Here is a 15,686-nt window from a genome sequence, read left to right as displayed (position 1 = left end):
GGGGCGGATCCCGGCTGGAGCGGGGGAGCGGGCCGGCCGAGAGAGGCGGGAGGAGGCAGGAGCAGGCTGGACAGGAGGCATCGGACACAGGCACACACAGTTTAGGGCTTTATTTGCAGGCGCGCCCGCACTAAAGGCACCTGCAGAGTGGACGGGACTCCCGGGCTCGGGGACCTGCGGGGCAGCGGGGCAGGACCGGCCCCCGGTCCCACCAGTGGTCCCTAGCAGGTGGCGTAGGCGTTGGCCCTCTCCCGGATCTCCTGCAACAGCCCGGTGACCTGCTGCTCCAAAGCCTGCAGTCGTGTCACCTTTGCCGCCATCATCCGTTCATTGGCCCCAAAGCGCTGCTCCAGGTCTGTGGGACACGCAACATGGTCACAGTGCAGCCTCCCACCATGTCCCATAGTTGGGACACCCGGTGGGACAGGCCCAGGAGGACACGGGGACATGTATGGGGAAGTGGCAGGAAATGTACCCCACTGTGTGTTCCTTCTCACCTTCCAGCTTCCTTTTGCTGTTGCTGGCCTTATCCAGGAGGTCTTGGGCTTCTGCCATCAGCTGCGACACACGCTGCAGGGCCCCACCAGACACCCTGTCCAGCGTGCCCACCCGGTTCTTCAGCACCACGTAACGCTGTGTTACCTGGGCCAGGTCCTGGTGGCACAAGGGCATGGTGAGGCTGAGCACCTGCAGCACCCAATACCTGCTTGGTGGCTTGCATAACCAGGCCGGGATGGAGCTCACCTGGCTGAGCGTCCCCGAGGTGGTGGTGGCACGCTGTGCCCCATCCTTGGCTTGCTGGGCCATGTGGCGAGCACCCTGGCCGTGCTCCTGCAGGGCGGTGATCCGCTGTGCCAGCTCCCGCAGCCGCCTCTGCGCCTGAGACTCCTTCCTGTCCAGCACCTGCAGCCTGCGCTCCGCCTGGCAGGGACGGGCACCGGCTGCAGCAGGCACAGCAACCACCATGCCCATGGTGCCAGCCCCACTGCCCTGGCACCTGCCCAATGCCAGCCACATTTCCCCAGCGCCAGCCTCCCTGCCCATAATGTGCCCAAGGCATCAGTCTTGCTCTGCACAGCGCTGATCCCATTACTCCCAGCAGTACCAACTCCACTCCCCGAGCCCATGCTCCTCACCTCCCTGGCTCTCTTCTCAGCCACCTGGATGGCATCTTTGGCGCTTTGCAGGGTGCTCCCTGCTGTCATTGCCTGTGTCCGTGCCACCTCCAGTGCCTGCTGTGTCCCCGCCAGCTCATCCCTTATGCCTTCTGCTCGCTCCCTGCAGCAGCACAGGCAGCTCCAGCCCCTGCCGCTGCAGGGGGACTGACCCTATCCCCTGCCTGCCCCAGCATGGCCCCACCACTTGCCTGGCCTCCTGTCCCTGTGCCAGCAGATCCCGTGCCACAGCCAACCCCTCCGCTGTGCTGTTGAGAACTGCATCCAACCCCTCTAGCTGGCTGATGCTCTCCCGCATCTCCCACAGCAGCTCCTGGATCTGTTCAGGGCTGCTGGGCAGGGAGATGTTCAGCACCTGCCGGGCCACCAGCTCGATGCTGCCTGGGTCAGCTCCCTCCTCTGCGGGGACAGGGGAGCAGGGTGGGCTCAGGGTGGGCTCGCTGAGTCCTGCCATGCCCACGTGCCCACCCAGTGCTGTCACTACCTGCCAGGAAGGCCTTGATTCGGCGGATGAAGTCCCGCAGCTGGGCCGTCGCCTTCTCTGCACGGCTGCGGGCAGCCTGAGAGCGCCCCAGCGCCTCCTCTGCCCTGCTGCGTGCCCCCCGTGCCAGCTCCTGCACCTCCTGCATCTGAGGGGCACCTGGCTGAGCAGGGGGCACAGGGCAGCCCCGAGAGGGGGCATTTGGGGTGAACAGGGGGTACGAGGGGACAAGATGTTAACCTGAAAAGGAGCATGCAAGGGGAACAGAGAGTACAGCAGTGGCCCAAGGGGGCACGCACACAAGTGGCACAAGGGACATCTCTGAACAGGTGTAAGAGACACACACAGAGCTAACATGCTTGGGGGCATGGAAGGGGAAAAAACAGGACATAGAAGGGGGTCATGTAAAGTGGCATAGAAAGGGCACAAACAGGACATGCAAAGGGGACACAAGGGGACCCCAGAAAGTGCCATGGAGCAATCACCCCTACCTTCTGTGCCACAACACCCAGTTGCCCTAATGCCACCTCCAGCTGCTGAGAGGCATTATGAGCGCTGCTCAGGGCTCGAGCTGAGACAGGCAGTGCCCCTGCACACACAGTGCCACCGCAGTGCCTTGTCCCTGCACTGTTTCGGCACAAGGCTCCTCCACAAGATGCGTGCTCGCAGCTCTGGTCTCCGGGTGCCCCACAAATCTGTGATGATGTCAATGGTAGAAATGGCAGCTCAACACTACATGGAGGGTGATGCCCACGCCGCTTCTGCCAGTCCTGCTCTCACCTTCTCATTGATCCTGGCAATGCTGAGTCCCATCACCCGTTTTTGTGTCTCCCGCAAGGATTTCCGGGCTGCGGCTGTGCCACGGCGGAAGGTATCGCCCCGCTGCTGCAGCGCCCGCTTGGTCGCCCGCTGCGTCACCTGCGCCCTCCTGAGCTCACCAGCTGTGCCATTGGCCACCACCACTGCCTGCCGCGAGGCCTCCGCCGATGCCAGGATGCTGCGGTAGGACTCTGCGGGCGCAGGTGTTAGGCTTTGGCCAGGATGGCTGCCACCAAACCCAAACCTTGCTGGTTGCTCTTACCGCTGAATCCGGCTGCTGCTACAGTGCCGAGGAGGATCTGCAGGTGGGAGGTGGTTCGGTTGAGACCTCCCAGCTCACGGCTCAGCTCAGCTAGCCGGCCATGGTGCTGCATATCTGCCTGCGCCAGCTGGTCTAGATGTTGCTCCAGCTCTTGGAGGTGCTTCCCAAAGTTGTCCAGCTCCATCCTTTGGGTAGGGAGGATGGCTTTAAACTTTCAGGCGGGGACAAGAGGGGGGTCCCTCCACCCCAGCTCTACATGCACACTTGCCTGGTGCCACCCAGCTGCCTGGGCAGTCCATCGAGGAGGGGACTACCAGGGCTGTGCCCCTCTCCCAGCAGCTGTTCCGCGTGCCCCAGAGCCTCCTCCAGCTCCCGCAGGCGACGGGGGCTGAGTGGGAGTGCAGAGCCCCCCTCCCTCAGCGCCTGCACCTGTGCCCCGAGGCGCTGCAGCCCTTCCTGCAGGCTGCCCACGGCCAGGTCCCAGCGCCCAAAGCAAGGGTGGCAGGGCGAGCAGTGGGGGAAGGGCTCCTGGTAGCCCCGCTGGCAGCGGTCACAGCGCAGCCCCCCGAATCCCGGCCGGCAGTGGCACTGCCCGTTGTCCTGCTCACACTGCAGGCTCTCAGCACCCAGCGGCTCACACTCACAGGCTGCAGAGACAGTTGGCAGTGTGTCCCAGCCTTCCCATGGAGCCCCATGCCCCCAGACTGCCACCCTGTCCCAGCATCCCACCATATTCCCCTGTGTCTCCAGAATCCGATCTATCCCCAGCATCTTCTATTGTCCCCACAGTTCCACCAAGTACTGGGTCCCCAAAGTCCTGCATGTCCCCAGAGACATAGCATGTCCTCAGTGTTCCACCATGTCCCCAGCATCCCCGTTTCCCCAAGGTCTGTCATGCCCACAGTGTCTTACCACGTTCCCAAGATCTCCTGAGTCCCTTGTGTCCCCAGTGTCCCACTGTCTCCTTAGTGTCCCATGTTCAGAGCTCTCACCATGTCCCCAGGGCCTCCATTTCCCTAAAGCCTCACTATGCACCCAGAGCCCCCCCACATCCCCCGTCCCCAGAGCCCCTGCTCCCCGAGTCCCTGGGAGGTGCTCCCACCTCGGCACTCCTGCTCAGGATCTCCCCAGTGGTGCTCCTGGCACTGGGAACAGACACGACCCCCGAAGCCAGGCCGACACTGGCACTGCCCTGTCACCTGCAGTGACAGCGCCATGCTCACTGTGCAGCTCACTGGGCCCCAGGAGGGCAGTGCAGCCATACCAGGGTGCCAGGGGACTCACTGTGTCACAGGCAGGGTGCAGGGCGTGTGTGGAATGGCAGCCACAGGGCTCACAGCCCCTTGGCCCCCCCAGGCTCCAGAAATGGGGTGCGCAGCGATCACAGCTCTTGCCCACGACGTTGGGCCGGCAGGCACAGGCTCCTGTGCCACGGTCACAGTCGCAGGTGCCATTGGTGCAGTGGGAGGCCAGTGTGCCCCGTGGGTCACAGCCACAGCCTGCAGGAGGGTGAGTGGCCACGTGGGGCTCAGCCCATACCCACTGCCCAGGCAGTGTGCTGCTGAACCCAGCACTCCAAATCTGCCTGACCCCAGTGTCCCCCAGTCTGCCTGGCCTCAAACCCCTGCCCAGCCCCAACCCAGGCACAGCCCCACGCCCCTTCTAACAGCCCCAAACCTCTCCTGGCCCTGAACCCTAGCCCCACAACACCCCAAAATTCTCCCTGACCCAACCCCAATCGCCCACACCCAACCACAACCCCACATCTCATCCCTGCCTTGAGCCCTTGCATCATTTCAACCCCCCCCATCCCAAACGCCAGTGCAGCCCCGCAGCCCCGCTCACGCCGGCAGCTGCGCTGCAGGGCATTGCCGTAGTAGCCCGGCTGGCAGTGGGCACAGCGGGGCCCCGCCGTGTGGTACAGGCAGCGCAGGCACTGTCCTGTGCGGGGGTCGCAGCCCTCTGGGTCGCTGGTGTCGATGTTGTTGTTGCACTGGCAGGGCCGGCACTCCCCCCCCTCCATCTCCGGAGCCCCAAAGTAACCAGGGGAGCAGCGGTCGCAGCGGGGCCCTGCAGAGAGGAAGGCTGTAGGTTCTGGGGTCCTGCAGCCCCAGGCAGGGGGTCCCTGCTGCCCCTGCCTGCTCTGGCCCTCACCCGCGTATCCAGGGGCGCAGAGGCACACGATGTGGTGTGTCTCATCATCCGCATGGCAGGCGCTCCCGTGGTAATGCCGTGTGCCAGGGTAGCCGGGGCAGGGGCAGGGCCGGCACTGCTGCCCCGAGCCCAGCACAGGGTTCCCATAGTAACCGTCCTGGCACCTGAAAGGACGAGGTGGGACCCAGTGGGTCCCTCCAATCCATCACATACCATCCCACCATCTCATCCCACTCCATCATATCCCATCCCATCATATCTCACCCTATCCTAGGCAATGGTATCCATCCCATTTCATCTCAATCTCATCCATCCCATCCCATCCCATCCCATCCCATCCCATCCCATCCCATCCCTCCCATCCCATCCCATCCCATTCCATTCCACCTATCCCATCCCATCCTATTCTACCCCATCCCATCATATCTATGCCAGCTCATCTCAATCTATCCCACCATTCCAACATATCCCATACCATCATATCTCATCCCGTCCTACTCCATTGTACCAATCCCATTCTACAACACACCACCCCACATCACCTCACCCCACCCACCACCCCACACCACACCATCCCATGCCACGCTCTGGCCTCCTCTTGGAGCTGGCTCACCTCTCACAGTGCCGGCCGCTCGTGTGGTCACGGCAGTGCAGGCAGGTGCCCGTCCGGGGGTCGCACTCCTCGGCGTGCCCGTTGCACTGGCAGGGCCGGCAGGCAGGGAAGCCCCAGTGGCCGGGCTGGCAGCGGTCACACTGCCGGCCCACGGTGCCAGGCTGGCACCGGCACTGCCCGCTCACCTTGTCACACAGCTGGGACACCGAGCCCTCTGGGGAGCAGGTGCAGGCTGCAGGGCAGCACAACTCAGGTCAGGCAGGCACATTGGTGCAGGGACACAGGGATGGACAGACAGACAGACAGAGGACCAGCACCCAGAACATGCTCACTCCATGGGCTGTGGCACAGAAAGGCTCTTGTGGACACACAGGTCCACAAGAACATGGGTGGGCAGACAGATGAGAGAGTGCAGGACAGCACAATGCTCACAGGGGGTTCATGTGGATGGATGGATGGATGGATGGATGGATGGATGGATGGATGGATGGATGGATGGATGGATGGATGGATGGATGGATGGATAACTGTGACTGAACCCTTGGGCTGCAGGACAGCAGGGCTGAGATGGACACATGGAACAGACAGACAAGTGAAGAGGGTGCTGATGGCTGGACAGACAGACAGGAGAGACAGCAATTCCTGGCAGAGGAAGATCCCAGTACTCACGGCTGCATCCCAGGGGCCCAAAGCCGAAGCTGCCTGGGGCACAGTGGTCGCAGCGTCGGCCGATGACGTGGGGCTTGCACTCACACTGCCCACCCTGCACCTGGCACTCGCTGCTGCGGGAGCCCTGTGGGTCGCACTGGCAGGCTGCGGGAGCAGGACCAGCATGGGGCCAGGGCTGCCTTTTCTGCACCTGCCCACGCCCTGCCACTGCTCTCCTGCCCACCATGCCATGGGCATATCTGACCCACTGCCCCTGCAAGGCTCCAGCCCTGCCCACTCGTGGGTCCCATCCTGCAGGCTCCCCACTCACGCAGTGCCCCGCCGTGCATCAGGGCTGAGATGCTGCAGACCAGACGGGCACAGGCCTCAGCCAGGGGGTGAGGGGGGGCCATGCGAAACACCTCCAGGCACTGGTACCGCTCCAGCTCCTCCTGGCGCGCTGCTGCCTCTGCCCCATGCAACCCGGGCAACTCTGACACCCGTGGCAGGAGCACCAGCTGGGGGAAGGGAAGAGGAGATGGGGCGGGGGGGCATAGCCAGCCTCCAGTGTGGCACCTCCCACTAGGCTGGATCCATGTGCTCCAGGACAGTCCCAGTGCTGCTGGGGTCAACTACCCCAGCTCCATCAACAGCCCCAGCTCCACTGACATCCCCAACCCCACTGATATTCCCATATAAATTGCCATCCCCAGAAGCTTCTTTAATCCCCTTCCACGCTGACATCCCTATGCCGACCCCAACTCTATCTAAATCCCCAGTCTCATTGATATTCCCTTCCCCTTCAACATCTACTTTCCCATTCCCATCCCCATCCTCATCTCATCCCCATCTCCATCCCACCCTATCTCATCCCATCTCATCCCCATCCCGACCCCACGTGCAACCCCAGAGGGGGGTCACTTCCCACTCCAGCCTCTGGTTCCCTGTTCCTGCCCATGATCCCACCCTGCCAAGCCTCAGCACAAAGTGCAGTGGGTCCCCCCTCACCGAGTCAATGAGGATGAAGGCGCCAGGGTGGCGCTGGGTGACACCAGCCCGCTGAAGCCGCATGGTCACCTCATAAGGGGTGCTGGGCTCGAAGCAGAACGGCCGGGACAGCAGCACGTACCTGTACAGAGCCAGGTGTTGCATGGGCACAGCAGGGCCATGGAGACAGCAAAAGGACAGCAGCAGGACCCAACCACCTCCCTTGTTCCCATCCCCAGCCCCCCCCAGCCCATCCCATTGCACCTCTGGCTGTGGGGCAGACTCTGGCGGTACATCTGCTCGGAGGGCAGCAGGTTCCCACAGCGAGGGCTGGTGGGCAGCACCTGGGAGCTGACACTGACCACGGCCTCCCAGTCCTCGGCTGACTGTGGCGACAGGCAAGGCAGTGTCAGGGCTGTGCTGTGCCATACACGCTGTGGCCGTGGCTGTGGTCATGCTCACCTCGGGCTCGTAGCGCAGCAGCAGCTCGTAGTCCATGGCGTAGGGCACGTTGTCCACGCGGAAGGTCAGGCCAGCCCCGTCCCGCACCCGGGCGAACCCCAAGCCTGTCCACGTCACCATGCGCCCGGCGCTGTCCCGCACCACCTCTTCCACATCCGGCTGGGCAGGGCACCAGCACAGTTTGGCCCTGGCTCTACCCCCAGCCATTCCTGCCCTGCAGTGCCTCACTGTGCCCTCCCCTGCCTCCTCACCTTGGGGGGCTGCTGGCGGCTGCGGCGCGAGGGGACAGGGGGCTGGGGAGCACGGAGGGGGCTGTGCTGATGCCGTGAGCGTCCCTTCCGCCCCCCCAGCTCCCTGGTGTCGTACTCCAGGCAGTCCTGGGGCACCTCCACCCGAATGGCACCCTGCAGGGACGGGGTCAGGGGCCAGTGGCCATGCACAGGGACCACCGCATGTGGATAGCCATCCACAGGGCATGGTAACAGCCACATGCAGGACAGGGTGACAGCCATGCATAGAGCACAGCGGCCGCTATGCATGGAGCATGGTGCGCAGTGACAGCCATGCACAAGCACAGTGACCCCCAAGGAAACTCACCGGGAGCTGAGGGTGGCTGTGGCCATGGCCGGTGGCCTGCTCGGCCTCATAGGTGTAGTAGTCGAGGGGGGCACAGAAGAAGCCGGGTTGTACCTGGTCACACTGCCGCCCCATCATGTGGGGACGGCAGGGACATGCCCCATCCTCCACAGAGCACCTGGGGGTGACCATCCTGTCCTTTTATCTGTCCTTCTGTCTGTCTGTATCTTCATCCCTTCCTACATCCATCTCTGTCCCCATCCCTTCCTCCCCCCATGTGTGACTCCCAGCCCTGTCCCCACTCTCGGCCCCACCCCTGCCCCTCCGTGTGCTGTGCTGGGCCCCACCGGTTGTTGTAGGCTCCCCCGAAGTCGCAGGCGCAGGGCCGGCAGCCCCCCAGGTCGTAGCTCAGACCCCAGAACTCGGGCTGCAGTGAGGAGGGAACATGTAAGGCAGATATGGAGCCAACCCAGCCCGGGGGCTTGCCATGGGGTTGGGGACAGTCCCCCACAGGTGGGGGCACTCACCACACATTGGCTGCAGGAGCGCCCAGCCACGAAGCGTTTGCAGTAGCAGTCCCCACTGATGGGGTCACACGGGGAGCTGCCTGCCACTGTGCCCCGCGGGTCACACCTGCATGCTGCCCCCACACATGCACAGGTGAGGGGGTGCCGGTGGGACTACAGCCCACATGCTTCCTGGCCCTCCTTCCCCATCCCATATCCATCCTTCCATCTCCATCCCTCCATCAATTCTCATACAACTATGCCATATCCCTCTATCCTACATCCTTCCATTGCCATCCCTCTATCCCAGATCTTTCCATCCTCATCCCTCCATCACCATACCTCTACCTCCATCCCTCCATCCTTATCCATCCTCATCCATTCCTCCATCAACATCTCTTCATTCCCCATCCCTCCAATTTCATCCCTTCCTCCCTACCCCTCCATCATCCCCCCATCCCCATCCCCTCTCCCACGCCATCCCTGGCTCCCAGCTCACGCTGACAGCCCTGTGGGTCGCTGTGGCTGAGGCCATAGGCGCCGTGCCGGCAGCGGTCACAGCGGGGACCGGCCACGTTCTCCTTGCAGCGGCACTGCCCCGCAATCATGCCCAGCGCCACGTCCGTGTGCCCATCACAGGCACCTCCATCCAGCGACCCTGCTGGGTCACAGTCACACGCTACCAAGAGAGAGGATCATCAGTAGTTCTGGCTGCTGGCACCAGGAGCCGTGAGGCTGGAGCAGGTGGCACCAGGAGCCATAGGGCTGGGACAAGCCATGGGGCTGGGGTCCCAGGACACTCACGGGCACAGGCAGTGGGGGACCGGATGTCAGAGCGAGGGTGGCGGTAGTAGAAGGGCTTGCACAGGTGGCAGTGGCGGCCCATGGTGTTGTGCTGGCAGTCATCACACACAGCCCCACTGGTGTTCCCCGTGGCCAGGAACACAGCCATGTCAAAGTGGCACCGCCGTGAGTGCTCATTGCAGTCACAGCCTGCAGGGACAGCATCGCGGATGGCATGTGGCACCACAGCCCACACCTGGAAGGCAGAACCCCAAGTGCCCAACCTCCGCTGCCTGGATTCCCCTACTCTGATACGCAGCACCACAACTGCAAAGCTCCCCAAAGTACAGCCCTGGCACCCCAAAACCCCTGGCACAGCACAGCCTGGCAGCCCTGGCACTCACGGCGACAGGCGTTGGTGCTGGAGCCCTCGGCCGGGCGCCAGGGCAGGTCGTGGTAGAAATCCTCGCAGCGCTCGCAGTTCAGCCCCTGCGTGTGGTGCTCACAGACACAGCGCCCGTGGATCTGGGGAGGAGCACCCAGCTCAGTGTGGCTGCCAGGTCCCATGGGGCACCATGCCGTGCTGGTGGGTGCGTGTGCCTCACCATGCCGGGGACAGAGGGTGTCGGGGCACCCGGTGCTGGGGCACAGTGGGCAGCGTGGCCATGGCAGAAGCAGCTCCCACGCAGCACCAGCTCATCCACAGCATAGTAGTATTTGTGCAGCACCTCCCGCCGTGAGTCCAGCAGGTTGTCCCCCAGCGTGTGCAGCTTGGTGAGGTTCACTCGCAGGTTGGTGACACGAAGCAGGTCTGGGGGCGTGTCACTGTTAGCACCTGCCCTGACACCAGCCAGCCCTGCATCCCCCACACCCCTGGCAGCATACCCTGGATGTCTGGACTGTAGGGATCTGCTACGGGGATGGAGGGGTCCAGCACCTTGAAGATGACCTGTGAGAAGGAAGGAATGGGTGATGCCATTCCAACCAGACCCCTGGCCCTGCTCTGCACCACCCTATCCCCACACACCTCCCCGTGGCTGGACGGCTCGATCTCAGAGTAGCGCTGGTCACACAGCACCTCATCCACAAGCCCCAGGGAGTGGCTGGGGATTCCAGGGAAGAGCTTGGAGCAGTTGTAGGCAAAGTAGCGATACACCTTCCAGGTGCGCCCAAAGTCTGCTGAGCGCTCCACCAGCATGGCCGCAGGACGGAAGGTCTGCAGGACACCCAGATGGGATGGGGACCAGATCCACAGCCCCTCCAGATCTATCCTGTCCCTTCCCATTCCATCCCATCCCAGGCATCCATGTGCCAGGACCCACTTTAAACTTCATGATGAGGTGGGTGAAGTGGAACTCGGCCTCCAGGTCCAGCTGGATGCTGACATGCTCCACACCTGGGAGACAGAGAGAGAGACAGAGGTGGCTGAGGCTGGGCAAGACTCCCATGGCCATGCAGCCCCACAGCACATGCATATGGGGCAACCCCCACTGCCACCCTGACCTCACCGTTCTCCGACTGCCACCAGGTCCGTTTGTCATGGGGGCTGCTCAGGTAAATGACATTCTCAATGCGGTGGCTCTCAGGCAGGGACGGGTCACGTGAGTCACAGGTGAAACACTTCTCCGAGTCCTGTGCCAGGGAGTGGCACCATCAGGGATGGGCGAGTGGAAGCTGCACCAGTGCCTGGCTGTGTGGGTCTACGCCGGAGCTGTTCTGGGGCTGGGTGGGCTCACCTGGAGGTGGCTGACGATGCAGTACTCCTGGGGCCCATCCATCCCACAGGTGGAGGTGGCACTCAGGCGGGAGGCTCGCCCCACCAGCAGGTTCCCAGTGGCTGGGTAGCAGCTGCCACGGGCACAGCCGTGGCTCAGGTCAGGCTCCTGCCAGCCCCCAGCCACCAGTCCCCCGACTGCAGAGAGCATGAGGGCACAGGCTGGGGGATGCACTGGGGTGCCTGGGCACCCCCTGCTCCCCCATGCACTCACCCCACCCCCAGCCATCCCATCCTGTCCCATCCCTGCATCCCGACCCACTGATGCAGCATGAAGCTCCATGATCCGGAAAGGTGCTGGCAGCAGCGCCGCAGCCTCGTGACCAGGGGCAGGGAGCAGGGTGACTGGGGGGCTGGGCTGCCCATGCTCCTGGGGGCCCGGGCAGCCCCAGGGCGCCAAGAAGTGCCTCGGGGAGTCAGAAGCCAGGTCAGGCGCTTGCTAATCCCGACAGGGCTTAGTGCAGCCTGGATTCCCCGCTGGATTTTGTGGCAGTCAGGCTGTGGGCGCTGCCAGGCAGGGAGCATCGCCATTGCCACCGCTTCCGCTGCCCAGCACCCTCCACCCAGACTGGGGTCCCTGAACCACCACAGCTCCCAGCAGTGTGGGAATGCAGGGTACCCCCAAGGCCAATGCTTACCCAGGAGGAAAGCAAGCACCAAGAGGTCCATGGGCAGCCACGGGATCTGCCTGGTGGAACATGGAGATGGCACTGCGATAAGGCGTATGGCATGGGGTGCAAATCAGCTGGTGCCTGTCCTCTCCTGGCTCTAGCACGACTGTGCAGTCCAGGATGCGCCCCTCCGCACCGGCATGATGGTGCTTTCCAGGGACAACACGAGGAATCAGGGTCATTTGGGGCATCTGGGTATGACAGCCCTCCGGAACGACATGCAGTGTCCACCTGAGCAGCTCTGCGGGACTGTCACACACACATCCAGGCACACAGCCATGCTGTGCCCCACCAGAACTGGCACGAACTGTGCCATGCCCCACCCTGCCTGGCTCAGAAGGGATCTATCCTTTTGAGAGTCAATAGTGTCCCTGGGGGGTACCAGCACCGGGCCAGGGCCAGCTTGGGAGGGGAGCCAGGAACGCTGGAGCCAGCTGGGCAAGGGCGTCCCTGACTCGGGCCAGGGTCCCGCTGTTAAATTTAGGTTGGAGCTGTCTTTTGTGTTTCCTTCTCTCCCAGTACTTCCCGCTCCCAGCCTCACAAGTGCTGGATCAAAGCCTGGTCTCGGCTCTGCCCAAACACATCTCTCCAGTCCCCCGCACGGAGCCAGCCCAGGGCAAGGGGGCTCGGGGCGGCGGGGGGAGCCGCGGCTCCGATCTGGCACCCGCCCCGCTCGAAGCCATGCCAGGGCGATAGGCAAGGTGGTGCAGAGCCACGTGCTGGCACGAGGGTCCCCGAGCCCCCGAACCCCCTGTACCTGGCGTCCTGCGGCGTCCGGCGGGACCAAGGCCAGGGGCGAGGGCGGCGTGGGACCCGCTGCCCCCGGGCTGGGCGCGCAGAAATGAGCCGGGGCAAGGGCAGCGATGGGATGGCGGCTGGTGGCCCCCCTTCCCCGTGTACGATTCTTATTCAAATGGGCTGCCCGCTGAAAGGGACGGCGGTCTCCAGGCTACGGGAATGTCACTGCCGATTCCTTCTGCCTGGAGGCCCCCGCCGCCCGCCCGCCCGCGGAGGCCAGGCCGGCCAGGCGTCGGCAGCCCGGGCACGCCCCGGCCCCCAGGCGGCACGGTGGGCCCCGCCGGCGAACAAAAGGGCGCCTCGTGGGCTGGCGAGCCAGAGGCAGCGCGTTCCCTGGGCTCCCGGCACGGCGCGGCAGGAACGTGCCTGCCGCCGCGGGCAGTGGGGCGTGGGGGCAGCATGGTGGGATGGGTGGGTGCCTGATGCTCCAGGGACCGGCGGGTGCAGCCACACAGGGGTCACTGCATCATCCTTCGCCTCAGGTGGGGATGGCCCATAGCGAAGGCACCTGCACGGCTACGCTGTAGGGTGGAGCCCTGCAGGGCATCTGCTCTACCAGGAACTCACCCGGGCACGGCGGCGATGCTGCCGGATGGGAACGTGCCCTCCCTCCCAAGGTACCTGTCCCTCCCCACTGCTACAGCTCCCTGGGCAAAGTCCGGCACACGTCAGCCACAGAAAGCGCATGGCAGAGGTGGGGGTACCCAGCCTGTCACTGCCAAGGGACCCCACAGCTCCTTCCTTGTGTGCTGCCTCACGCCAGTTGCCAGCACCCAGCCCGTGCCATGGGCTGTGCCGTGTGCCAAGGGCTGTGCCATGTTCCAGAGCCGTGCCGTGCCCAGGATCTCCCCTACGGCGCACTGTCTCCTACCTGTGCCCGTGGGAGCCTGGGGCGCTGGGCAGGTGGCTGGTGGCCCAGGTGGGCTGCAGAGTCGGAGGCCCGCTGGGCTCGGGCTGGGCTCAGCTGCTGTTCCTGGAGGAGGGCGGCCGGTGCCTGTCTCCTCCTCCGGCAGTCGTGCCAGGCGAGGGGAGGGACCTGCCCGCACCGAGCTTTAGCCAAGGTGAGGCAGAGGAAGGTACACGCTGGCGGTGGCCCACGTGTGACACAGCAGTGTCCTGTGCCTAGGCTGGCCGGGACAGCATTCCCACAGGGCTGCTGAGCCCGGCTGCGCAGCACGTGGGGCTGCTGAGAGCGGCAGCCTGGCTGGGACTCGCCCCGCACTGCACAGGCCCGTCTGTGCCTCTGCAGGGCGCGTCTCTAGCAGCGGTACCACAAGCCCTGCACTGCACTGCCCCGGTACCCATGCCAGATGGATCCTGCTCACGCCCAGTGCTGGCACTGCGGGCACTGCCATGCCCCACTCACCCTGTGCTGGTCAGTGCTGTCTGGGATCCTCTGGACTGGCCGGGCTGGGTGCTGAGCCGGCAGCCCTGGAGCCCTGCAGGGAGCATGGCTGTGCACCAGGGCCGGGTTCCACAGAGCCCTCACTGTCACGCAGGGATAGTGCCTTGCCTTTTATTAGCCAAGGCCGAGGGCAAAGGAAGGAAGAGAAGCCGTGTGCTCTCCACGCCAAGGCCATGCTCTGGCCACCCGCCGCCAAGCAAGGTCATGGGCAGACAAAGAAGCAGCTCTCGGCCATAGGGATGGCAAAACCCACGCCCCCAAGGGACACGCTGAGACAGCCAGGCACCTCAGCAGGACAAGAGATGCTGTGCACAGTGCACTACCAGCTCCCCACAGCCATGCACGGCGCTTGGAAAGCTGGAGGAGGGGCCAGGCTGTGCCCACGAGGGTCCAGCAGGGCAGGTGGTGGTCAGGCACCACTAGCACCTTGTGAGCTGGGAGAGCAGGCAGGAGATGAGCTGACAAAAAGCCATTAGCGCTGGCCAGCCTGTCTATGTCACGGGATCTTGCCAAGCAAACCTCATCTGCTCTGAGGAGATCCAAAGAGGCCTGATAAAGGCAATTGTAACAGGATCTCTGGCCTTGAAAAGCAAAGTAAAAGTGGGAGGAAAGGATTCTCAGTGGGATATGAGGGACGAGAGAGGCATCCCAGTCCATGTCCAGGCACCTCCCTGAAGGCTGCTCTGACTTCCCATGCCAAGCTGCAATCCTTTCCTCTGCCCCAGAGCCGAACGCACGGGGGTGGCCCGGGTCTGCCCGGGGACATGACCTGTCCGGGGGCAGCTCCACTGGCGGAGATCTGCCAGCAGCTCTGCCCTCCATCACCGGCGTCTGAACACTGCCGAGCATCCCCTGCTTCCTCGGGTGCCCACAGCCTCGCTGCCCCAGCACCTTCCAGCAGTGATCAGGGCACACCCCTCCCCGCACCCCCCATCCTCGGCAGAGCCCCTGGGCTCCAGGGGCAGCCTCTCACGCCTGGCCAGCCCTGCTTGGACCGACTTCCGTGCACGCAGCAGGCAGCCAGCACTTTCCCGAACATCCTTAATGAGTAGAGAATTACTTAACCAGTTCCCTTCTCGAGGAATGAGCACAGCACCGGAGCTGCTGTCTGCCCAGGGCCACGGTCCCACCAGCATTAGTGCTGGGTCAGTGCACTGACAGCCCCGCAGCACAAACTGGATCCAGATCGCAAACCGTGGAACAATGGTGCTTCTGTTGAATTAGCTGGGCAGAGGGTCCCGGCTGCGGAGTGGGCAGATCCAGAGAGAAGCCAGAGGGTGGGGAGGCAGGCTGGGGCTGGCAGAGAACCTGCCAGCACAGTGCCACCCTGCATGTTTCTAGGAACTAACCAGGAATGTGGATTTATCCCAGTTAGGCACCAGTGACACACATCCAGGGTATTTCCCACCCCAAACCAGGCAATCCTTAATGGAGTTTGAGTAATGCCAAACTTCCCTGGGAGATCTGGGGAGAAGAGCTGGGCGTGTGGTCTGCAGCTGAGCGTGCCCCATGCAGCAGCTGGGCACACGGGAGACACCATTCCATGGAGCTGACACAGGGCTGGGAGCAGGA

General features: G+C 63.8%; 1 protein-coding gene across 2 annotated transcripts; it reads right to left on the bottom strand.

The window, feature by feature from the left end:
• Window positions 1-110: 110 nt before the first annotated feature.
• Window positions 111-12,919, bottom strand: LOC115908212 (laminin subunit beta-1-like). Of its 2 annotated transcripts, none has more exons than XM_030956641.1 (35): window positions 12,669-12,919; window positions 11,879-11,928; window positions 11,203-11,378; window positions 10,975-11,098; window positions 10,789-10,862; window positions 10,494-10,682; window positions 10,352-10,415; window positions 10,072-10,277; window positions 9,871-9,991; window positions 9,488-9,676; window positions 9,183-9,362; window positions 8,705-8,817; window positions 8,525-8,604; window positions 8,199-8,355; window positions 7,853-8,005; window positions 7,602-7,760; window positions 7,404-7,525; window positions 7,161-7,281; window positions 6,484-6,670; window positions 6,174-6,317; window positions 5,505-5,736; window positions 4,892-5,055; window positions 4,583-4,807; window positions 4,022-4,236; window positions 3,840-3,936; window positions 3,006-3,384; window positions 2,738-2,922; window positions 2,437-2,666; window positions 2,148-2,351; window positions 1,660-1,819; window positions 1,367-1,574; window positions 1,137-1,278; window positions 745-921; window positions 498-654; window positions 111-355 (listed from the first exon to the last, which is right to left on the bottom strand). In XM_030956641.1, the coding sequence occupies exons 2-35, from the start codon at window positions 11,907-11,909 to the stop codon at window positions 222-224; spliced, it is 5,499 nt and encodes a 1,832-aa protein (XP_030812501.1). In that variant the 5' UTR covers window positions 11,910-11,928; window positions 12,669-12,919; the 3' UTR covers window positions 111-221. The 2 variants fall into 2 exon arrangements, with proteins under 2 accessions (XP_030812501.1, XP_030812502.1); XM_030956642.1 differs by having other exon boundaries at window positions 1,660-1,804.
• Window positions 12,920-15,686: the final 2,767 nt, after the last annotated feature.

The sequence above is a fragment of the Camarhynchus parvulus genome, chromosome 12, assembly GCF_901933205.1.
Source record: "Camarhynchus parvulus chromosome 12, STF_HiC, whole genome shotgun sequence".
NCBI classification, from domain to species: domain Eukaryota; kingdom Metazoa; phylum Chordata; class Aves; order Passeriformes; family Thraupidae; genus Camarhynchus; species Camarhynchus parvulus.
Note: the sequence above shows the minus strand (reverse complement) of the source record. Positions and strands in the feature narration are given on the sequence as shown.

Excerpts from the sequence above, each read along its gene's own strand:
- LOC115908212 (XM_030956641.1), bottom strand. The coding sequence starts at position 11,909 with ATGGACCTCTTGGTGCTTGCTTTCCTCCTGG. Across the intron at positions 10,683-10,788 it reads ACCTCATCATGAAGTTTAAA|ACCTTCCGTCCTGCGGCCAT; the intron begins GTGGGTCCTGGC and ends GGTGTCCTGCAG. Across the intron at positions 4,237-4,582 it reads CCTGCAGCGCAGCTGCCGGC|GCTGTGGCTGTGACCCACGG; the intron begins GTGAGCGGGGCT and ends ACCCTCCTGCAG.